The sequence below is a fragment of the Leptodactylus fuscus genome, chromosome 5 (genome assembly GCF_031893055.1).
Source record: "Leptodactylus fuscus isolate aLepFus1 chromosome 5, aLepFus1.hap2, whole genome shotgun sequence".
Taxonomy (NCBI): domain Eukaryota; kingdom Metazoa; phylum Chordata; class Amphibia; order Anura; family Leptodactylidae; genus Leptodactylus; species Leptodactylus fuscus.
Genome location: NC_134269.1, coordinates 64161439 through 64186885, shown reverse-complemented (window position 1 = coordinate 64186885; position 25447 = coordinate 64161439). Strand labels below are relative to the sequence as shown.

General features: G+C 41.6%; 1 protein-coding gene across 1 annotated transcript in view; it reads right to left on the bottom strand.

Moving 5' to 3' along the window:
- Nucleotides 1-720: 720 nt before the first annotated feature.
- The window catches only part of RHCG (Rh family C glycoprotein), a 45688-nt gene continuing 20961 nt past the window's right edge, over nucleotides 721-25447 (bottom strand). The window contains exons 3-10 of the mRNA XM_075273286.1: nucleotides 15696-15846; nucleotides 11868-12015; nucleotides 10441-10607; nucleotides 6517-6654; nucleotides 4737-4873; nucleotides 4004-4128; nucleotides 2249-2322; nucleotides 721-843 (exon numbers count right to left, since the gene is read on the bottom strand). Of these exons, the coding sequence (XP_075129387.1) occupies nucleotides 754-843; nucleotides 2249-2322; nucleotides 4004-4128; nucleotides 4737-4873; nucleotides 6517-6654; nucleotides 10441-10607; nucleotides 11868-12015; nucleotides 15696-15846 (1030 nt within the window). The 3' untranslated portion in view covers nucleotides 721-753. The remainder of the gene's footprint in view (nucleotides 844-2248; nucleotides 2323-4003; nucleotides 4129-4736; nucleotides 4874-6516; nucleotides 6655-10440; nucleotides 10608-11867; nucleotides 12016-15695; nucleotides 15847-25447) is intronic.

Sequence of the window (25447 nt, the reverse complement as noted above, 5' to 3'; positions counted from 1 at the left end):
CTTAAAGGGGTTGTCCCATCACAAGGATCCTATCTATCCTGCTTGTTAATGTGAATTTAAGACTTTTCCTAAATACATTGCTTCAGCAAAACTGCTTTGTTTGTCCACTATCTTACTTTATTCAATTCTTTGTGGCCACAGCCCTGACTTAGCTGCTCATGAGTCAAGTGATGTATCTGCTGCTGTCAGGGGGGAGGGAGGAGGGGCTAAGTGCACGGGAGCCAGCCTGTGTTTCTAGCTATTCCTGTGTCTACATCACGTGACCTAGCTCCCTGCTCTCAGATAGGGGAGAGGAGCTGCTTTCATTTCTTCTGTTCTCCCAGTTATCAGGTTGGCTAATTCAATTGTATTCATTATGGCAGAGATAGGCAGTCTCTTTATGTAACACAGAATGGAGTTGCTGCTGCCTGTACTTCATAGTCCAATATGGGTGGGCGGAGCGAAACGACAGGTTGCATATGAAACCCCGCCCACCAAATGATGCAAGAAACCAGGAAGAAAGAAGATTTTACAGCAGTAAAGACTGATGAGTATGTGAGGTGGGAATACCCCTTTAACCCACATCTGTGACAGCATTAAGGGGCCCAAAGACCTATGTCAGAGGCCAGAAGAGGTGAGTAACACTGGTTTTTGTGTTCAATTATCTCCCCTGGGCCTCCGCTTATTATACTCTGGGGTCTGAGGACTATCTAAAACTTAAACAGTATTAGTAAATGTCAAACAGTTCAAATATTCCATAACACTCCTTGTGAATCAGTTTTTATCAACTTCCTTTGGCTGGTCAGGTATGTGAGTGATATAATGGTTGACAGGTTCTGCATCCTCTTTTTCCTCTGTAGGAAGCTATGGGGATAGAAGAACAATAAAAATAATAAATCTTTACATTAAAATAGACCAACAAAACATAATACTACATTTTTATATATTTATATGTTATTATAGATTATATAGTATCTAAAGTCAATGACAATGTTGAAGTGATTGACCCACAAATAAATATTAACCTACTCCATTAGATCATTAGTATTATTACTATTATTATTTCTTTATATAGCTGCATTAATTCCATGGTGCTTTACATTTGAGGGTTTACATACAGTACACAAAATATACAAACAGTTATAATACTAGCAATAACCGACCGGAACAGTGGGATAGAGGGCCCTGCCCGAGGAGGCTTACAATCTATGAGAAGATCATGAGAAGTGGAAATAATTTGTAATGGAAGGGATTTTAAAAACACTTCTTTGTCTAGATATTGCTGATCTTATTTATTCCCTCTAAGAACGTCCACCTAATGTGTCAGGTATTGGTGGTCACACATACTCAGTAGCTCTGTCCCAAATACCTGGTTTCTCTAAAATATATGTAGTTGGGGCCCCTCTATTGTGCAGGCCAGTCAATAAGAATCAGCACATTAGAAATGGCTTCTTACTACAACTGGACATTCAAGGAGAAGTTCTGAGATGGGACCAGAATGACAGCAGCATTTGCCATAACAAGAGTGCAAACAAGATCTAGACACATTTTTAGATTAATCCAATTAAACCTTGTTACATTTTGACTAATCTAATGGAATAAATTGATATTTCATTGTTGTACAACCCTTTCAGTAATTTAGCCACAAAGGTGACCATCAATGATCATTGTTATGTCTATAGCTCTAAAACACATGGTTTTGAAGAGAGACGTAACCCAGACCATGGACATCATTGCAGAAAATTCTGATCCCTTGTATTTGGCAGAGGGACCTTTAGGACCCCATAACCTTTGTTTCCCCTATAGTTACACCTCTATTATCCACATTTGAACCTAGTAGTTATATGAATTGCTGTACTACATGTGTATTAATGTATATATGATATCTTTGTCCTATTATAAACATGCCCATTATTAAGGAGTTAGTATAGTAAAGAAAAAAGGTAAATTGTCTATGGTCAGTTTATTTGACTCTGCAACTTATTTCCATCAGTTATACATATGCATTTATTTCCATAAAGAGGACAGCTAAACTGTTTCTTTAGTTGCACCTATAGGTAGGTACTTTGGCCAAGTGATGTTATAAGGATCTATCATGGGTTGGACAGTAACTTAAAATCTATTCTATTTCTTTTCACAAATAGGAAAAGGTAACAATATTGATCTGACCCCTGTAGGACTTTCAAACTCATTCAACCAATAAGGTTCATTCAATAAGTCTTTCACAGTAGTTAGTGCACATGATACAATAACCTTACAGCACCCTTACCTCCCAGTACACAGCATCATCAAAGCAGTTCTCATCTGAGGGATCCCCCCAAAATGGCAACTTCAGGAACAGTCCTAAAGGAGTTGAGTAAAAAAAGAATAATCAGTTAAACACCTCGTAAACTTGTATCACAGAAATAGAGACATTATTCACAATAAAACATCACAAGGGGTTGTCAGTATTGGAAACACATGGCTGGTTCCAGTTCTAATCCTGTGCCTTTTTCCACACTTTACCTACATGTCTAAGTTTTCATGTTCGTTCGGCAGAAACCAAGATGAGAAGGAGCTTGCCTCCCAGAAGGAATGTTCCGTGCCCAGAAGATTCGGACAGGAAGACAGGTAAGTATGATGGGGTGTGGGGAGGGGGCTAGTATTGGTGACACTTTGTTTTTGGAAACAGGGAAACAGAACATCACCGGAAAATCGGAAAATGTGCACGACCTGCCTCAAAGCTTTAATACTGTTTCTCTCCAAAAATGACATACAGGACAAAGTTATGTTGTTTATTCCTGTAATATGTTCTGTAATGCAGAAGTCACAGTGGTTTAAAAAGTAATAGTCACCTTTCCAAAACAGCGCTGCTCTCCTTTCAACACTTTGGGGTGCAGAGCTAGTACTGGCTTCCAGAAATGATGTCCCAAAACAGACATAAAACTGCTGCATCCAATCACTGGCCATTTGGGTGTGGGTGTGTGTGGGGGGGGGGCTTCAATCATAGACATTACTCTAAGTTAAACACACTGAATACCTCAACTTATACATTGTTGTGGTGTAAACCAATGGTTCTATACCTGGCTGAGAACCAGTCCTCTGAAAGTGGCAGATTTAGTGAGTGCTCAGGTTTTGAGGTTCCTTGGGGGACTAATGCCACCAAAACCACCCACCATCTTCCACTACTTAAGCACAGTGGCAGCTAAGCAGAGACAGGCATCAGAAGATGTTGGAAAATGAATAGGGAGGGACACAGAGCGCCAATATAGTGTAGTAAGTGGTAGACATCCAAGGAGTTAGATGGTTAATAATTAACCTCTTACCTTCTGTGGTTGTGAAAATGTCACAACACCACAGTAGCACATATAGTTGTAATTCACGGTAAACGGCAGTAGCCTTTCCCCTTTTGCTACAGATAGTGTGGAGTACTAAGAAGAGATTTCTTTAAGGAGGACCAAACAGGAAGGTAGGGGTCAGAGGTGGGCGCGCACAACCAATCACTTCCAGAGATTTATCAGTTCTGACTACTGCTCAGTTTATATTGCTCTTGAAAAAGGGCAGTGCCCGAAACACGTCGTGCGTAATAAAACTGTTAAAAGGAATCTCTGGAAGTGATTGGCTGTGCGCGCCCATCCCTGACCCCTCCTTTCCTGTTTAGTCCGCCTTAAGGAAATCTCTTCTTGGAAGATGTTGGGTCAGGGTTAAGGGCACAGGTTTCCTCTCCAGCAGCAGGTAGCCTGTGCTGAATAGACTGACGGATACTGATCTATGATCTTTGAGTAACCAGGTTGGAAAATAAAATACCTTCAGAACTTTTAGTTTGTGCCTGCCCATACGCAAAGAGACTTGCTTGGTGCACTAGGCACACCAGTTTTCTTCCCCACTTTAGATAGAGACCAGGATCTGTCACATGACACCAGTGTCCATTGAGGACACTCATCTTTTTTGCCAAAGGGGTACTTGGCTTGAAAAGGTTGAGAAATGCTGGTCTAAACAAACTGACTTATGTAAATGATATGGATGTGCTGTATGCTGTCCTTACCTACTAGAGTCCCTCCCACAAAGGCAAACGCCAGGGACACGAAAATACCGGCTGCCTGATATCCTCCTTGTATGCTGGGAGTTCGGTCTTCATATTCCCCATCAAAACCGAACATATTTTTCAATCTAGAGAAATGAATAAAAGATACCATTAGATTGTGACCCCCACCTATCAATAGTGGCATACTCTAATGACACATTCACAAGCATTCTAAGGCGCAGTTTGTTATTGTCCAAGACTTTTTAGACATCCCTGTTTTTTTTTCCAGAAACAGCTCCACCCTTGTACATCTATACATGGACAGGTATTGCATTCCATACTTATTCATGAGACTGACTGCAATAGAAGATTCATCCCATGGACAACAGTGGCATTGTTTTTGGAGAAGAGCCGATTTTTTTTTTTCAGATTAAATTTTGCATTCTCATTGCATTCCTCAAATTTGACACTAGATGGTGCAATTCCATTACAACGCAGAAGGCATCATTGCATAAAACGACACTAAGTGTTTGGTTTTTGTTCACATTTTGAGATTCTGTAAGAAAAACTGATACTGACTGGACAGGAGTACTAAATACTAACCAGTATTTAGTAAAATACCATCAAATTTAGCAAAATTGTCCAATAGAAAAAAAACCCTGAACATATTAAAGTAACCAGTCAAACCTCATCTTTGTTTTATGCAGCACAGGAAATGAAAGCTGAAGTCTCAAAGAATATGCTGTATACTCACCCTTCCGCTGTGTATACGTCAACAGTAGCACAAGCTGCCGTTACCGCTCCTACAATCCCTCCAATTATTCCCGGCATCCCATGGAGATTGTGGATACCACAGGTGTCTTGCAGGTTAATTTTGGATGCTAAAAAGGGCTGGAAAAAAACCCAAAATGATTCAAATGTTCAAAACCAAACATTACTTTGTTTTATCAATAAAAATACATGTTACTGCATTCGAATTCAAGGGGTTGTTCAGTGGGATGTATTAATTTTTTATTTTAAATAAGGCTAAACAAGTAAAAAATAAAATTAACATTTGCTCAGTGGCGTAATTAATAATTGCTCAGTGACTTAACTAGGAATGGTTGGGCCCCAAGGTGAACATTTGACATGTTCTCCGTCCCATTCCTCGACCCCTTGCAGTATACTATTATGGCACTGGGGGGGGGGAGGGCAGGCAAAGGATTAATTAATTAATTAATTAATTAATTAATTAATTAATTGTTACAGTATGGCCATATTATGCAGCTGTATAACAGATCCTTAATACAGTCAAGTGCTGAACAATGCTGTGCTGAACAAAGCTGAATTCAAGCCCATCCAAAATGCAGCCCATATAATCAGCAGTGTTTCCTTGCCAGAGCCTCGTCTAGTCACTTGGACACCAAGCATCATAGTCATCCATGATGCTAGGACTCCTTGCCTTCCCATGGGATAACTATCTTGTGCAATGTTTCTGTTATTCACATTTTCCATCTTATGCCTAGATCCCTCATGCCCAGTTCTCTCATGCCCAGCTCTCTCATCCCTAGCCATTATGCCCAGCTCTCTGATGCCTAGCTATCTCATGCCTAGGTCTTGTGCCTTGCTCTCTCATGCCTAACGCTCTGATGCCTAGCTATCTCATGCCTAGTTCTCTCATGCCCAGCTCTCTTATGCCTAGCTCTTATGCCCAGCTCTCTGATGCCTAGCTCTCTCATGCCTTGCTCTCTCATGCCTAACTCTCTCACGCCTAGCTGTCTCATGCCTAGTTCTCTCATGCCCAGCTCTCTCATGCCTAGCTCTCTCATGCCTAGCTCTCTCATGCCTAGCTCTTATGCCCAGCTCTCTGTTGCCTAGCTATCTCATGCCTAGCTATCTCATGCCTAGTTCTCTCATGCCCAGCTCTCTCATGCCTAGCTCTCTTATGCCCAGCTCTCTCATGCCTAGCTGTCTCATACCTAGTTCTCTCATGCCCAGCTCTCTCATGCCTAGCTGTCTCATACCTAGTTCTCTCATGCCCAGCTCTCTCATACCTAGCTGTCTCATACCTAGTTCTCTCATGCCCAGCTCTCTCATACCTAGCTGTCTCATACCTAGTTCTCTCATGCCCAGCTCTCTCATGCCTAGCTGTTATGCCCAGATCTCTGTTGCCTAGCTATCTCATGCCTACCACTCTCATGCCCATCTCTCTCATGCCTAGTTCTCTCATGCCTTGCTCTTATGCCCAGCTCTCTCATGCCTAGCTATCTCATGTCTAGCACTCTCATGCCCAGTTCGTTTATGCCTAGCTCTCTCATGCCTAGCTCTCTCAGGTGTTTTTTGGAGTACTTGTAAATAAAAGTAATATTTTATTAGTTCCCATGGGATATGGATTTGATTTAGGAAGCTTTTGAGTGTTCTGTGATGTTTCCCATTATATATCTGGTGTAGATTTCAGTTATGAATTATTCCAAAAAATGACAAATTATGATAAGGCTTAATAAATCTGCCACATTGTTGAGTCCATAATGAAGATACCTAACCTTATAACTTACCATAAGGTAGACGTATCCAAGGGTGGAAACTATTCCACAAATAAATCCAACTATCAGAGATCCATATGTTGTCAGAACCATTTCTGCTGCTGTCCCAACTGCGACCCCTCCAGCCAAGGTTGCATTCTGAATATGCACCTGCATAAGGAAAGCATTTTATAAATGAGCCTGGCTTTTGCTATAAAGTAATATATAGATATAAGTGATACTGGGAGGCATGGCGCACAGTCCCATGGAACTGCATTAATAGTGTACATTATCAGCTGTAACATTTACTATCAAGCTTTAAGCCACGTCTAGAGCTAGAAGAAATGGCACACCTTCTATAGAGCTCCTGCTCTCAGACATAGTTCCTTCATTGAGTTAAAGGGGTTTCCCAACTCCTTTATATTGATAACCCATCTTCAGAACAGGTCATCATCAGTAGGCGATCAGTAAGGGTCTGATAACAAAGACCCCTGCTGATCAGCTGTTTGGAGTGGTCCACTATGAAACAAAATGTGTGCAATGAAAACAGCGAAGGGCTCATGAAGTTTCTAAGAGCACAACAGCCCTTTCCAACAGCTGATCAGTGGGGGTCACAATCCAAGTGTTGGACCCCCATGACCTCCTATTGATGACCTATCGTGAGTATAGGTCATCATAAAAAGGAGTTGGGTCACACATTTCATTGTTGCTGTAAACATCCATTTGCCTTAGATTCCCTTAGAGGTGGATACAAAGGCCAAGTTTTCAGCATGTAGTATGTAAAGAGCAGCAGAGGATTTGTAGCTGTATACGGTAGATATATCACTGGTATATACTGTATACATAGAAAAATAAGGTGCTCAATCCCAACACCTTATATATACATCACCATTTATTAATAAAGACAAGTGTTGGAAAACAATGCCAGGTGTAACCAGGTCAGGGTATGGGCCCTATTGATATATTTGTTGTAGGCCCTACAGAGTAGAGTTGCTGAGCATGGTCTGTGCTGGCCCACACAGCGTCTCAGTATTAATAGAGGTTTAATGCAATGGTAAAATACTACTAATTTGTTGGTAGTCTCAGTGGGTCCCATTCTTTGTTTTGTCACTGTATCCTATGATTTCTGCGTATGCCTCGTCTGTGTGCAACATAAGTATCCGACCATTGGGCACTCCACACATTGGGTTTCTGCCACCATGCACTAAAGTGATGTGAATCCCAATCCCACTGAGCTCTGAGGAGAATCAAAATTCATAATTTCACAAGAGCATGGTGTCAAGTCATGTATAACAAGTGGTTCCTCAATTTATAATATTAGTTCCTTTAGGGACCACCATTGTAAGTTGAAACCATCGTAACGTATAACTCTATGAAAAACTAGCAATTGGTTCTGAAGACTTCAAAGTATCACCAAAAATGTCTAAAAATCAAGATTAAAAAAGAAAAATCTGCAGATTATATAGCTGATATAGATATAGTGATCTCTTACACATAAAAGCTGCTGGAAGCTGTAAATCACTTTTTATGATAGTGACAGCTGCTTTTTCAAGGTTCTGGAATAGTATGTACAGTATACTCAAAAATAACATGGAGCTGATCCTGGTTCAGGTAAAGAGAAATACAGAAGATGTACTGCGCCATACTATAGGAAGGCACTACTAGTCACCCAGTCAGTGCATGCCTTTCACTAACATAGAGTGGATATATAATGTGGAGTCTGGTTTCAAGATAAAGTGCTCCAGAAAAGACCATTGTATATAGAAAATACTGTATTCTGAGGGACCACTTTTACACTGTGTTATAATGAAGTTATAATAATAATCAGTTACCCAATATTTTAGGTTTCATAGAAAGGTTATTCGTTTACTTCCCGAGTCATGTTAAGGTTATGAGTGATCCCAGTGAACTTGATCAAATTGTATCATAATATGCTTGTGGCATGTCAGCACAATATAATTATGTACACTAAGGTTAGGTGCGGCACAGAGGAACATCAGAAATATTATTATCAAAGCCTCTGTCCCGCCTTACCTATTAGCTATTTCCTAAGTTCACGTCTGACTTCATTACTTGTTTTTGGGGATTTTTTTAATCTAAGTAATAAAATGATTCTTTCCTTCACGCTTTTTCCATCCCCTTCACACATGGCTGCCTTCCTCCATTCAGAGCTCCATATAGAGGCCATGCAACCTTGCTACATGGCTGTTATATCCAATTGATCCATACTGGGAAGTGGGCAAACCATATAAAGGCTAAGTTATTAGGGTGCATGCACACTACGTAACGCCGGGCGTGTATGAGAGCCGTACACGCCGGCGTTACAGCAGACTGCCGAACACTTCCCATTCACTTCAATGGGAGCGCTCGTAACAGCGGCGTTTACGAGCGCTCCCATTGAAGTGAATGGGAAGTGCTCGGCAGCCCTGCTGTAACGCCGGCGTGTACGGCTCTCATACACGCCCGGCGTTACGTAGTGTGCATGCACCCTTAGAGTCAGGTCAGTGATGGTGATGAAACAGCACTCACGTCTCCACTGAAATATTAGGCATAATACTGTATTCTCAAGATGCGGAGTCCCCACTGAATTTAAGCATGTGTAACTGATAGTTCATAAATGTTTGTCACTGGGAGACCCCTTAATTGGTCACTAACTTACTCTAATTTAATAAATAGATCATGTAATTATGGGCCAAAATGTAAAAATGTTGCTGTTTTCTACATGAAAATCGCTCTAAGGTTCGTGTCACTATATGTCTCCTTTTTTTAGATAATTTGCTGTTCACTCTGTGCTACTAGGGAAGTCCCCTCCATAGATACCATTAAAAAGCAAGACAAATTCACAGTGAGTTGAGAGAGGAGGGACGGGTCTCTTAATACAGTGCAGAGGGGATGGGCTGTTTTCCTCATAGTCTCCACACAAATCTGCAAACTGCTTCTTCTAGGGTCACACCTACCTTTGGGTTTCCGTTCTTCAGGTCTGCTTGGGGACCTGAAAAACGGAAACCCGATCCTCTTAAAAAGCAGTTACCAATAGAAACTGCAGACCCAATAGACTATAATGGGTTTTTGAGAGAAATGTCCTGCTTGCATTTACTATGCCTACTATATACTTGTATCTACTTTTGGCTGTTTAGGGCTAACACTCCATAAGCAATAAGAGACAGCAAGGAGCTTATTGTGCTCAGAATTCACTTTTCCTCTGTCAGGGATCATTTTAGCTGTATCATATCCTGTATTTACAGTCCAGTGTCTCTTGATCTCCTATATCATGTTGTCTTGGTGTTTTCTAATCTATTAATTTGCTATTTTACAGTTACGCCTGGCAGAATTACATCTAAAGAGATAGTAGTATAGGGGAGAGGGGCAGTATCATCCTTATTGTATACGCCCACAGCTTCAGAGACAAATGTAAAATGTGCTGCAGCCATAGGGGATACTAGCAACAGAAAAACTTAGAGAACACCATGTGTGAAGGCTTAGGCCCGGTTCACATCTGCGCTCGGATTTCCGTTCGGGAAGTCTGCTTGGGTTGGAAACCTATACGCATAGAAAAGGGGTTACCTGGGAAAACATGCGGACCCCATAAACTACAATGGGGTCCATGTGGTTTCCGTTCAGTTTCCGTACGAAACATACAAAGAGAAAAGGGCTGCCTGTAGGACTTCATTTACCCCAGCTGCATAACATGATACTGATAGCTTTGTAACTCCAAACCTGGAGACAGGTTCCGTTTGAGATCTTTTGTGCTAAATGAAAGCATTCTCTTTTATATCCAGAAGGTTTTGGCTTTGTCATGACATTACCAGATTTGGGACTCTAAATCCTAGCTGCTTAATACTATATAGTCCCCACAAACATGACAACAGGTTCTCTTTAAAAATTGTGAGTAATAGTTCCACAAGTGTGGGAATATTTTATACATTATTAGGCCTATTGGTAAATGAACAGACTTACCATTTCTAATTTACCCTTTTTATTTACCGCACTGGAAATGGCCACGGTTGTCAGGACAGAGGCAGCCAAGGAACAATAAGTGTTAATGGCAGCCCTGTGCTGGGCATCTCCATGATGTGATATAGCGGAGTTAAAGCTAGGCCAAAACATCCAGAGAAACAGGGTTCCTGCATTAATAGAAAAGATACAAAGTGTCACAAATCACAAGTTTTGGTTGGTTTGTCTTTCATTGATGTGAATATACTGTTCAGTCTTCTATCTCCGATTCGTTTACTCTGTTAGGGAATAGTATTACGTATAATTCTCTAACGTGCTGTCTTTGGATGATGTGATGCAGGAGGGCACTAAACACCATGTTACACTGTATAAACTATATACAATGTATTAGTGAGTTATAGGTTACACATGCATGTTAGCCGCCTTCTACTGTACAACAGTACTAAAAGGACTAGGAAAAATAAATACCGTAAGTATGTAAGGACATTAGGAAACCAAAACTATAACTAGTGTCAAAGTAGTGAAGGTTTACAGCATAAACCAGGGGACACCTGGGACTGACAGGTTATTTACCAGCTTACTATTGTATAGAAGACTCTCTTACTGTTCTTCTTGGCTAAGTTTGCACTTAAATCCTGAAGCGACAGACAATGATCTTAGGAACGGACTGCTACAGTAACCATGGTATATCTCTGCCATTCTATGTATGGATACATAGCTGGATGTATGGATATGTGGTTGAAAAACATTATTATATTTCTTACTTGGCCTGCTTGTTTCTAATATGTAATAATAATATGACCATAGATTTCACATCCAACATCTGAAAGAATTTATAGGGCTCTGATTGGGGACATGTAGAATTGTCTTGCTGATACAAATCGGACACATGCTGATGACAAACATTTTCAACATTATCCCTTTAAGCTGAGGCCCTATGTTGCGGAAACGCATGTTTTTTCGTTGCAGATTTTGTTGCGGTTTTTTGAGCCAAAGCCAAGCATGTTTACAAAAGTAATGGGAAATATATAAAAAGTTCTTACACTGCTGGCTTTGACTCAAAAAACCGCAACAAAATCTGCAACAAAAAAAGCTGCATTTCTGCAACATGGGGCTTCAGTCTTAAAGCGATTCCTCAAACTTATCAATATGTCGTTGGTGCGGATCTGACACCCGGATGCCCACTAATCAGCTGGTTAAAAAGGCCCCAGTATTCAGATGAACACTGAATACCAAGCATAGAGCTGTACATACTGTATCATAGGGGTTGTGCTTGGTATTGCGGATCTGTTTCAATCACTTGAATGGGACTGAGCTGCTGCTGTACCATGTGACCTTTCTAAGGACAGGTCATTAATATATAAGGGACTGGTATAAATACTGTCCTTTTGAAATTATAGTCTCATGTCCTTTGGAACAAAGACACTCACCAATCATAGAAAAAATATCAGATTGATACTGTGATCCTTCCTTGTTGTTAGTTTCGCTAAGACGTGGACGTCTTAAGATCCAAGCGACTGTCAGCCCAAAATACGCCCCAAATGTGTGAATTGTCATGGAGCCTCCGGCATCAATGACCTGTGGGAAGATGGAGAATAACATAGTGTGTTTCATAACTTTTCATTTCATCACAATGTTAAAACCAGTTTGATCATAAAGACTTATTATTGCTCAAGGATAATTAAAAAATGGTGTCACACTGCATAACTTGGTGTGAAGAATTAATTTCATTGTACATGAACAACTCCCAGGCCTCAGAAAATAATTTGCATCCGCAGCATTCCTAGTGACGTCAAAATGGGCACATCTTACCTCCACCTAATTAATACTCTGCAATTTATTGTTGTAATTATTTCTACGGGTTGGTTTGTCCTGCAGCAACTAGAGATGAGCGAACACTGTTCAGATCAGCCGATCCGAACAGCACGCACCCATAGAAATGAATGGAAGCACCTGGCATGTACACTTTACCGGCGGCCGGTCGCCGTGCCAGGTGCTTCCATTCATTTCTATGGGTGCGTGCTGTTCGGATCGGCTGATCCGAACAGTGTTCGCTCATCTCTAGCAGCAACCTTTCAGTGACTGCTTAGGCTCTGTTCACACAGTCTACAGTTTATCATCTGTAGTGACCCTGGGGACAAAGTTTCTTCAGTGTGCGGTATGAGGAAATCTGATCGAAAAAAAATAGATCAGATTAGGATATGCTCCAATTTTTGCAGTATGTAGCCCCATTAACATTAAATGGATCCAAGTTAAATCCAACTGTAATCCAGACAGACTGCACAATGGTCAGCATACTGGAGCAACACTTGGTCTTCTGAACAGGCAATAATGATAGTGATATAAGTTGACCTGCCATGTCAGCTAATGAATACTACTTTTCTACCACTGTGGTGCTGCTTTTGGGATACCCAACATATTATACATGGTTTTACAAATCCAACACATATTTACAACAGGATCTATGGCATATATCCAATTCTGACACTCAGATTTCTGCCACTGATGTATTATGAGCCAAGAAGCATCGTAGAAACTGGGTTTTTGTTTAAAAACTAGGGTTGAGCGATCGGGATTGGAAAAGAACCCCGAATCCCGATCAGCGATTGAACAAATTTCACGATCGGGATCGGCTGGAAAATGATTGGTAATCGGATTTTGAAATCTCAAGATCACTCTACCCTAAAAGTTACTTTTCCCATAGAGAAGCATTGACTAGGGTTGAGCGATCTGGATCAGCAAAGATCGAGCAAATTTCACAATCACGATCGGGATCGGCTGGAAAATGATTGGAAATCGGATTTTAAAATCAATCCTGAAATCTCAAGATCAGCTCAACCCTATTAAAAACATTTGGACTATGGCATCTGAGGTTTGCACATATTAAATACACTTACAATAAAAGGGATGTCAGCTTTATGAGCAAAGAGGGGCTACAGACCTAAACATCAGAGTGCCCACCTGATAGATTTTACTATGTATTTTAAGTCTGGGGTCTCTGCCTTGGATCCTATGTGTTAGATTTATAATGTAATGTACCCCCAATCGATCAGGTATAATCTTGAAATTAAGATTATACTTTAGTAGGGAGATGATATTATCAGGTTATACCATATATGTAATGTCATATGTGCATGCTGCAAAAGCCAAAAATAGTCCAACGTTCTTAAATTTTTTTTTTTACAAAAATGCTTATTAGGCCATAATGCACACAGTTCAATAAAAAAAAATGGCCCAATGGTCTATAGCCTTTAACCCCCCCTCCCACCGCAGGCATTTTTCAATTTTTGTTTTTGACTCTCCACCAGACCCCATAACTTCGTAACTTTTATACTCACAGAGTCATATGAGAGCTTAATATTTGCAGGACAAATTGTATTTTGTATTGGTATCATTTAATATTCCATATAATGTACTGGGAAAAAAATTGTGTTTGTGTGTCATTCTTACAGGCTTTCACGCTGTTCACTGTACAGCCAAAGTAACATGTCACCTGTATTCTATGGTTTTTTGTTTGTTTTTTTTTACATTTTGTCCTGTAAAAAAAATCCAAAACTTTACCAAAAAAATGTAAAATAATATTCTGACAGTCATGTTTTTTTTTTATTTTAGCGTGCAAAAAGCACACTTTTTGCAAGGCCAGGTTTACTTTTTCTTTATACCATTTCTGAGGCATTGGGAGCCAAAACAGTGAAAAAAAACCCAGTTTGACTATTTAGATTTTTTTTTTCCATGCGCTATGGCCTTGCTGTATGAGGAAAATATTTGTATATGTTTGTAGAATGGGCATTTATGGACCTGGAGATTTATGTTTGTTTATGTATTTATCATTATTTCAAATCTAGGGAAAGGAGGGGGATTTGAAATTTTAGGTTTTAATAGTTTTTATGTTTTAAACTTTTCTTTTAAACTATTTTATTATTCCCCCAAGGGAGCTTTAGGGCTAGTTCACACGGGCACTAAGGGGGCAGATTATGGCGCGTAATCCACGTCATAATCCGCGCCCTCACAATAGTGGTCTATGGAGACTGCTAGGCTACTTTTTTTGTGAGCGGCAACATAAAAAGAAGCGGGCTGCCCTTTCTTCAGGCGGATTCCGCGGCTCACTGAGCTGCGGCGTCCGCCTGGTGGCAACAACTTCTGGAGTTGGCCCATTCATTTGAGTCTGCTCCGGAGGGGGAAGCCGCGACCGTTGGAAGCCACGACAGTTGTGGCATTCGGGTTTTGACCCGGGAGTGACGCGGATCCCCACATCACTCTCGGTGCCAAAATTCGCCTTACTGCTCCCCGTGTGAACTAACTTAGCCTACAATCTTCTGATACAACTGCATTGCAGTCTGTGGAACTTTCGCTACATTAATTCATACACCAGCCTCCATAGATATATTCCTATGACAGGCCTGGGAGCTTGGGATTCCCTGTGGCATGGCGGCCGCTATCTTTTAAAGACCCCATGTCCGCGGTAATAGTGTTGGGAAGGGTTAAGGTATGAATCTTCTTGTTAACAACATTTAATTGAATTTCAAGTACCTTTCCTTTTCTTTGACGCTGGGTTCACACCTGCGTTCGGCACTCCGTTTTCAGGTTTCCGTCTTCTGCATGCAGAAGACAGAAACCTGTCATGCCGAGTACGCCCGTGAGCGCCGGTGAGCGTTTTGGGCTCTTCATGGCGAAACAGTTTTTTTTAAACCGGACACAGAGTACTGCATGTCCGACTCTGTGTCTGGTTAAAAAAAAAACGTTTCGCCACGGAGCGCATAAAACGCTCACCGGCGCTCACAGCCGGACACTTTTTAAACCCATTCAAATGAATGGGATACAAACATGCCGGCAGGTTTCCGTCTCCTGCCCTGTTTTGTGCAGGAAACGGAAACCTGCAGAACGGAATCCTGGGTGCAGATGTGAACGAGCCCTTAGGCCGGGGCCCCACGTGGTGTAAACTGTATTGTGGAGGGGATTCTAGAGAGAATTTGATGCATTGCCGATATGGCTTTTCCTGCTGCGCTTTTGCTGTGGGATGATATGTGGGGCTTTAGTCTTACAATGCACTGGTTGAAACCAGCAGAAGACCCACTGTGAGTTCAAAAGGAAAGCTGGCACAAAAACCTATTTGGGGCACTTTTTGTGGATATAAGTTTCAAAATAAACCTTAATTTCAGAGTCATACAAAGTGGATGTCCCCTTTACAGTAAAGGCAAGATTCATATGAAGCAGTTACAAGTTGATATATCTGATAGGAAAGTAGATGTGTGTCTTACATGAAGCTTATCTATAAGAATGAATTCATTCACAGAGAAGAGCGTCACTTGGAAGAGAGTCATTAACAACACTTGCACCGGGCTAACTTTGCCTAGAACTCCTCCAAATGCAATACATACAGATCCCACGCAGAAGTCAGCATTGATCAGACTGAAAGGGAGAGAAAAAAAAGTTTCCAAATTATTAAAACCTCCAAGCATTTAAAAAAATATCTATTACCTGATTTGTTCCCACTGCTACCATGCAAGGTATTTGCTATGTAGACAATCTTCAGATGGCAATACAAGTGCCTGCAGTTTTGCAATATGGGTTTGGTTGCACATCTTGTGCAAGAATCTGGTACAAACATATTGAACATCATTTCAAAACATAATTTATGTATAATTCATGTACAGGTAGCGATGCAGTCCTTACTGAATTGCTTATAATGCAAATAAATATTATTATTCTTTTATATTAGACTATATAAGTGACTGTTCCAGTTTCATTGTAGCCTAAAACTATAATATGCTTTGCCTATATGGTAGCAAAATCCCAGAATAGGGCGGTAACATTTAATCTCTTAATCTTCGAAACACAAACACGTTAAGGCTGGGACTCCACGACGCGAAAGTGCAGCGTTTTGGCTGAAGCGGAAACTCCCTGGCAATACAAAATTGAGATTTACAGTATCTGACTAAGGGTAAATTCATACGGTGGAAACCTTTGCCGCCGTGTGACTTTTCCGTGTGGCTAGCCGCAATGGGATGCCAATCCAGTGTGTCGGCATCCCGCTCCTGATTAGGTCTGCATGAATGGGCCTAATCAGGAGGAAGCCTCAAGCCGCGGAATCCGAGGGAAGATAGGGCATGTCGCTTTTTTTCCCAATAGCTGAAGAAAATCGCTAGTGGGGAAAAAAGCAAGGGATTGCCATTGAAATGAATGGGAGACGTTTTTGCAGGCAGATTATGAGGCAGATTCTACCTCAAAACTCTGTGTGAACATCCCCTAATCCTGTCCACACAATGCAGAAAAAAAATCAGCAGCAAAAAAATCTGCGTTTTAAAAAATTGCCACATGTCAAATATACCTACGGAAACGCTGGTAATTTCCATGTAGACTCAAAAGAGTCCAAAGATAAGGACATTCAACATATACATATAAATATATTTATTAGTAGCAAAAAACATACAGATGTAGACAGTACACACATAGACACTAAAAGTACATACTGTACAAAAAACAGGGCAATCCAAGAGGGAAACCTGTGGCACGGATCAACATATGAGACTTGATAAATAACCAACATCAATGTTCTTAATATATTGTGACAACACAAGTGTGTAAGACAAAGGAATAAACGGTGGACCAGAAAATCCAGTCACAATCCAGAGACAGCTGAGTAGTGAAAGAGAAGGTCTATCTTAAACGTAAGTATGTAAAAATGCGAACCAGGAGATCCAATCTCAGCCATTCAGGCAACTAAATAGTAGGATAGAATATCTATCTAATGTCCTGTCGCAGCCTCAGCTAGAAGTCAGTCTCTAATATGCACATATACTTTTTAGCAATGTACCTTACCCATGTCTGAGTAGTCAAAAGTGCTCACATAGGATCCCGCTGTGTGGATACAGCCTGTACAGTTGATCTGTACAGGCTGTATGTTGATCCGTGCCACAGGTTTCCCTCTTGGATTGTCCTGTTTTTTGTACAGTATGTACTTTTAGTGTCTATGTGTGTACTGTCTACATCTGTATGTTTTTTGCTACTAATAAATATATTTATATGTATATGTTGAATGTCCTTATCTTTGGACTCTTTTGAGTCTGTTTTTGTGTTTGATTCTATGTGTTTTGATCGGGACATGCCTGTCATGATGGGGCTATTTATCTAGAGTCGTGCATGTGCTGTTGAATGATTTCTCTGACTCCTGTGTGCTATGTTTTCATTAATTTCCATGTAGGTATAATAGGGGCAGAAAGTCCGAAGAGGAAAACCTTGCAAAATAGCAATGAAAAGCGCTGTGGAAAAAAACACAATGTATTAGCGTTTTTTTGTTTTTTTTTTTGGGGGGGGGGGTGCTGCGCTTTGCTATTTGGGGCCTTAGTCTAAGGTTGATTCAGTAAGATTGGCACATTAGACATCTGTCTTGATGATGCCTGCAATGGCAATGGATTCACCATATTCATGACTATGCCCAAGCCTCTTCGCTGGACCTCCCATTCCACCCACTTTTTGAAAAGTGGTGACGGCTGCAAAAAAACAGCACTTATGACTATTATAGTAGGAAATGGCTTGTTCACCAGTGGTGCAGATTTCCCCAATTATTCTCTAAAGGGTAGCATAGGAATTATTTTACTGGTTGCATTGTAGAGTTAATAGGGAGTCACAGTGAAACCAGCCTCCAGGTATTCTTATACATCTATCTGTCATGTACATGCCAATACCCAGAATCTCAGATTGTGCAATATGATGCATATTAATCCTGTTCTGTTCCCATTATTCTCCTGGGTCACATAGGACATTTAGTGCAACAACAAATCTATAAATCTTTAAAACCTGATTTTTCAAAACCAGTAATACGTGAAATTTACCTTAGTGTAAAAAATTGGCCCAGCAGGTTGTTACGAGTGACCTGGGGTCAGCTGACATGTTTTACAGAGACAGTGAAGCTGTCAAAAGTCAAGGTTTTCAATATTTGCTGTTGTGCAAATATTGTAAGAATACAAAGTCAAAGAACATCCAGACAGCAAAGCTGGTCCTACTATGTGAGGCACAATCGTATGACAGACACCATTGCAGTACAAAGTCACTGGAAATATCTGGAAGTGCCTTTCCCATCGCCTAGTGATATTTTCATATCTTATATACAGATAAAGAAAAAAGATGGCGGAATTCATTAACCATCCTCCACCTTATAGTATCTTCTGGCATCACTTGTCTATATCACATTAGAACATACACTCACCGGCCACTTTATTAGGTACACCTGTCCAACTGCTCGTTAACACTTAATTTCTAATCAGCCAATCACATGGCGGCAACTCAGTCCATTTAGACATGTAGACATGGTCAAGACAATCTCCTGCAGTTCAAACCGAGCATCAGTATGGGGAAGAAAGGTGATTTGAGTGCCTTTGAACGTGGCATGGTTGTTGGTGCCAGAAGGGCTGGTCTGAGTATTTCAGAAACTGCTGATCTACTGGGATTTTCACGCACAACCATCTCTAGGGTTTACAGAGAATGGTCCGAAAAAGAAAAAACATCCAGTGAGCGGCAGTTCTGTGGGCGGAAATGCGTTGTTGATGCCAGAGGTCAGAGGAGAATGGCCAGACTGGTTCGAGCTGATAGAAAGGCAACAGTGACTCAAATAGCCACCCGTTACAACCAAGGTAGCCAGAAGAGCATCTCTGAATACACAGTACGTCGAACTTTGAGGCAGATGGGCTACAGCAGCAGAAGACCACACCGGGTGCCACTCCTTTCAGCTAAGATCAGGAAACTGAGGCTACAATTTGCACAAGCTCATCGAAATTGGACAATTGAAGATTGGAAAAACGTTGCCTGGTCTGATGAGTCTCGATTTCTGCTGCGACATTCGGATGGTAGGGTCAGAATTTGGCGTCAACAACATGAAAGCATGGATCCATCCTGCCTTGTATCAACGGTTCAGGCTGGTGGTGGTGGTGTCATTGTGTGGGGAATATTTTCTTGGCACTCTTTGGGCCCCTTGGTACCAATTGAGCATCGTTGCAACGCCAAAGCCTACCTGAGTATTGTTGCTGACCATGTCCATCCCTTTATGACCACAATGTACCCAACATCTGATGGCTACTTTCAGCAGGATAATGCGCCATGTCATAAAGCTGGAATCATCTCAGACTGGTTTCTTGAACATGACAATGAGTTCACTGTACTCCAATGGCCTCCACAGTCACCAGATCTCAATCCAATAGAGCATCTTTGGGATGTGGTGGAACGGGAGATTCGCATCATGGATGTGCAGCCGACAAATCTGTGGCAACTGTGTGATGCCATCATGTCAATATGGACCAAAATCTCTGAGGAATGCTTCCAGCACCTTGTTGTATCTATGCCACGAAGAATTGAGGCAGTTCTGAAGGCAAAAGGGGGTCCAACCCGTTACTAGCATGGTGTACCTAATAAAGTGGCCGGTGAGTGTATATGTTCCATTTTGTTATTAGAACCCAGGGAATAGCAATTGGCATCTACAAGGATACTGCTCCTCTCCTGAATGGTAAAGACCCTTTTTAGAGCTAGATGATGTTCTTATTGTGGACTTATTGTAAAACCTCATGAATGTGAACTAGCTGGACTTCATATGGCTTCAGTACACTTATGAAACAATGTCATACATGGTCAGCATGAATGCAATGGGGTTGTCTAAAGTTAAGAATCTCCTTCTATACAGGGCTGCTATAACCATAGGGCCAATAGTGCTCTTGCACCAGGCCCAATTGTAGTGGAGGCCCTTTGGACAGCGGGACAGTATTACATTTGATGCTCCACTCTCCAGAGGACACCGCTGATTTGCAGCCAGTGATGAAGTAGGGAGCAGTCTATCTTATGACAACTTGTTAGAATGTTATATGATAATAAAAGTAGCATCTGTACAAAGTACACATCTGACTGATCCCCGTGTTCTGTATCCAACAATGATGTCCCAACGTGGACTGTTGCCTATCACTGGGCACAGTGCTGAGGTCAAATTTATTTTTTTAATTTTAACAAGGGAAATGCCCATCCAGCATATAAACTGAACATGGTGTATGTATTTATTTGGATTGTACAGTCACCTAACACACTACAAAACAGAATATAATAAATGATAGTATTAAAGAGGACCTTTCACCATTTGGGGCACATGTAGTTTAATACACCGCTAGAAAGCCGTCAGTGCGCTGAATTCAGCGCACTATCAGCTTTCCCTTTCTGTGCCCCCGGTGAAGAGCTATTGGTGCCGGTACCGTAGCTCTTCACTGTCAGATGGGCGTTCCTGACAGTCAGTCAGGAATGCCCTTCCTCACGGTAGCGTCTATAGCGTTGTACTGTGAGAGTGGTGAGGGATGCCCCCTCCCCCCCTGATAGTACTCGTCCATAGATGAGTACTAGGGCAGCGGTCATCACCGCTCAGCGTCATCGCTCACAGTACAGCGCTATAGACACTGCTGTAAGGAATGGCGTTCTTGATTGACTACAGAAACGCCCTTCTGACAGTGAGGAGCTACGGTAACAGCACCGATAGCTCTTCATTGGGGGCACAGAAAGCTGATAGTGTGCTGAATTCAGTGCACTGTTGCCTTTCTAGAGGTGTATTAAATCACATGTGCCCCAAGTGGTGAAAAAGGTCCTCTTTAAAATAATCACGCAATGCAAAGTCCATACCTACACAGAATACAGTTTGGGAGAGTTTTAGCCATTGTTGGTGGAGGTCTTCAAATAAACATCCCTGTTAAAAGAACATTCAGTATAATGTGTGCAGAGCATGCACTTTCACCTTTAGGAGCTGTCCCAAGGTTATGTATTGTTGAAGTTGCATCACACATTTAGGATTTACACACAGAAACTAGTCTGAATCAGCCTGTGCAGCCTTTCTGACTCAATCAGGATTACAGTAGCTGATCGACATCTTTTACAAAGGATTCAGGTCATGCTCACTTGGTTGTTGAATCACGTTTGAAGAAAGGCCATGTGTTTGGAGTAGCAGTAGCTGTAATGGTGGCAAAAATCTCAGACTTTCCAGTGCTACCTATGGCTTATGTAGTGCAGAGGGGGTCTATGGGTGTATGATGGTGATGGTAGTATCTCCCTAATTCTAAACCTACCTGTCAATCATTGTCTTCCTTGCAGGGACAGTCTTCCCATTGAACAATGTGCTTCAAGTCTCACAATCCACATAATGTCTGCAATACATTGGCTGCAGGGTGCAGATCCATATGAGGCTAACAGACAGGATTGTAGCCATGAGGTCCATGTAACAGTTATTCTCATAATCTCTATCTGTACGGAACCTTCACAAACTGCATTTGTGCGACTTTCTTACGGGTTTTGTTGTTATGGTATTTACTGTGCAGCCAAAATAACATGTCAACCTGTATTCTATGAGATGGTACAATTATGGGATTATTGGGGCAACATGGTTGCTCAGTGGTTAGCACTGCAGCCTTGCAGCACTGGAGTCCTGGGTTTGAATCCTACCAGGAACAACATCTGCAAGGAGTTTGTATGTTCTCCCCATGTTCGCGTGGGTTTTCTCCCATTCTACAAAGACATACTGATAAGATAAAAAAAAAAGTACATTGTGATCCCTATGTGGGGCTAACAATCTACATTTGAAAAAAAATGGGATTATCACATTTATAATTTTTTTATGTTTTAAATCCTTAAAAAATCCTAAATTTTGCAAAAAAAAAAAAAGTTCTTGGAGTCACCATATTCTGAGACAAGTGACTTTTTTATATTTCCATGTACGGGGATGCATAATGTGTATCTACTTTTGCAGGGGGCGGTTTTTATTTTTAGTTAACTTTTTTATTTTTTTCAAAACTTTTAAAAAAACTTTTCTATTAGTCCCTCTAGTGGACCTGAACCTGCAATTGCTATAATAAAAGGATAAGCCTGGGAGCCTACTTCAGGCTTCCAGCCAGTGGCGTAACTAGGAATGGCGGGGCCCTGTGGCAAACCTTTGACATGCCCCCCCCCCCGACTGACGCCGAAGACCCCGACCAACCCCCCCCCCCCCCGCATTCCTGCACGCACTATTATGCCCCATAGTTTCCCCTGCACACAGCATTATACCCCATAGTGTCCCCTTCACCCAGTATTATGCCCCATAGTTGCTCCTGCACACAGCATTATACCCCATAGTGGCCCCTTCACTCAGTATTATGCCCCACAGTGGCCCCATCACTCAGTATTACGCTCCATTGTGGACACCCATTAACAATTATTATACTCTGGGGTCTTTTCAGACCCCAGAGTATAATAATCGGAGACCGAGAGGGGATACAAACATAAACACTGTTACTTACCTATCCCTGCGCTCCCCGCTGTCGGCTATCTTCAATGACGTGAGGGACGTCATGTGACCGGGGCCTGCATTGCGACGCATAAGGACACAGGCCCCGGTCATGTGACGTCCTTACTGGGCCAGAAAAGGCTGCAGAGCCTGCTGTTCATGGCAGTTCCATGGGGTGAAAGGATGTGTATGGTTCTGTCCTGCAACCCTGAGTCCGGTGAGACTATATTGCTCCTGTTTTGTTTCTCTGGCTGGAAGTAAACCACACATATACTTAGGTTATCTCTCTGTTTAGGTAACGTTCAGAGGAGCAGGTATTTATTGTGTTTTTTGCCTGAAGTTAAGGCTGTATTTATTTATTGTTTTATTTATTTTGTGCCTGAAGCCAGGGCTTATTTATTTTCCAGTATTTTTTTCTAAACAAACCAGCTTTTGCTGCACGTTTTGTGTCCCTGTCTTGACTGCTTGGGTTGGGTCTGCACCATTACTTCTACCGAGCTAACTCCCCGACAGTAGTTATTAGCTTTATCTTGCATATTTGTGTAATACATTTTATGGAATATTGAGCTAGGAACAGTATATATGTATTCAATGTTGGAAGGTTCTTTTCATAAATTTCTTAAGTTTTTACTTGGCTTGTAAAAATGCCCAGAAAAAGCCAAAAAATATGCAGAAGGTTGTGTTTCGGGTGACTTTGTCTTTGCACCACTGAAAATAATGGTTTGCGTGCTGCACATTGCACTATGTATATCAGACATGGGCTGCTGACAGATGCAAGCTGTGTTGGGATGACTGCATGAAAACAGAGCCAACAAGAGCGTTATGATCAGAATTCAATGCTCCTATAAATGTATTTCACCCATATGTGGTTGCACTTTTTCCTTTCCGTTTGCAGTTTTCCAATTGTATTGAAGTTTTATGACATAGAACATATGATAAAATCAATGTAACTAATTGGTTCTGGAGTGCGTACTCACGTGAAATAATGATCTTACATATCCTTTTTATATGCTAATATCTAGATCAGTTTCAACACAAATTAAACTGGAACACCCTAACCTCACGCCTACCCTTGTGCGAGTGTTTATTCCAAGATCAGGTGTGTGCATGTTTTTCCTTCTGTATTAAACCAGAATTCTCAGTACAATAAGCAGAATGACTGTCATCTATTATGGATACATATGAATGTCTGTTCTTAATAACTGACATGTGTAAACATGCTCCTGTAAAAAATTATATTGTTGTTCACAATTCTTACCATAAGTTTCTTATAAAAATCCGGAAATGTATTGATTTCTTCTTGAGGCTAAGGCCCAGCGGGATGACCTGCAGCTATAAAGCGCTGTGGGAAAAACCTTGGTAGGAATAAATTGCGGTTCTTCCCGCAGTGCGTTAAACAGAAAGTTTGCAGAGTTTTCCTCCACTGACTTTCTGTTCCAGTTATATCTACAAGGAAACTGCCGGCGCTTCCATAGATATAATTGACTTGCTGTGATTTCCAAAACTGCGCTGGTTTTGGAAATTGCAGCGTGTCTGTGCTGTGGTTTTTACTGCAAAGTGGGCATGGATGTCGCAAGAATCCCATCCACTTTTCAGTTACTGTAAAATGCCGTGATTTTTCAGCATTTCAAATCGCAGCATTTCTGGCCTTGGGGCCCTGGCCTAAAGGTAGATACAGGAAAAGTAATAATGGTATCAGCTGTCAATGGTCAGGCTTCTATTAATGAAGTTGTTAAGGCCCCTTCACACGGAGTATACGCTCACTGATTCTGAACGTGTAAACGGTGCGAAACAGCGGCGTTTAAAACAGATCCCATTGCTTTCTATGGGAGCCGGCATACGTGCGCTCCCCATAAAAATGAATGGGCTGCTTTTTTCTGGATCCCATAGAAAGCAATGGGATCTGTTTTAAATGCTGCTGATTCGGAACGTTTACACGTATACTCCGTGTGAAGGGGCCTTTAGAGGTTAGCCCAGCATTGTGTATGCATGTGTGCATTGCCATAAGAGTAACCACTACATATGTATGACAACATGTGGGGCACATGTGTCTGACAATCATTTATACCAATAATATAGGTGTATTTTAGGAACTTAGGTATTCCTCTCAATATACACTCAGTGGCTAAAAGTCATGGGAAGGCGTGTCCTCGGTTGTGTCAGATATGACGCTCAAACAGTGTCACCAGGATATCTGAGCAGTCTGATGCAGACAGGTGTCTCGTGAACATGGCAGCACGTCACAAGTTAAGTGTCTTTTAACGGGGGATGATGATCGGTGTAAGATACATGGGGCATGGAATTTTGGAGATTAACCTGGAATTTGGGTTACTGAGGTCAAGAGTGTCTCGGGTGGACCTGCAATATCGCAGAAACAATGTTGGCAGCCATGTAAACTGGCGCACCTGTCGATAACAAGTGTTCAATGAACGGACGACAGGTCACTTCTGCAGTCGTATGGGGCTCCCAATGGACTAATGTGGGTCAATTTGCCACCGATTTCAATGTGGGGCACCAGGACCCCATTTCCACCAGGACTGTACACTAAGAACTGCACCACATAGGCTTCAACAGTCAACACCAGACCCATGTCCCTTTGCTGATGCCACAACGCAGAACTGGAAGACTCACATGGGCCCACGATCATCATCATTGGACCATGGAACAGTGGCGGTATGTGGCATGGTCTGATGAATCACAGTTCCAGTTGTACAGAGCCGATGGGCATGTGAG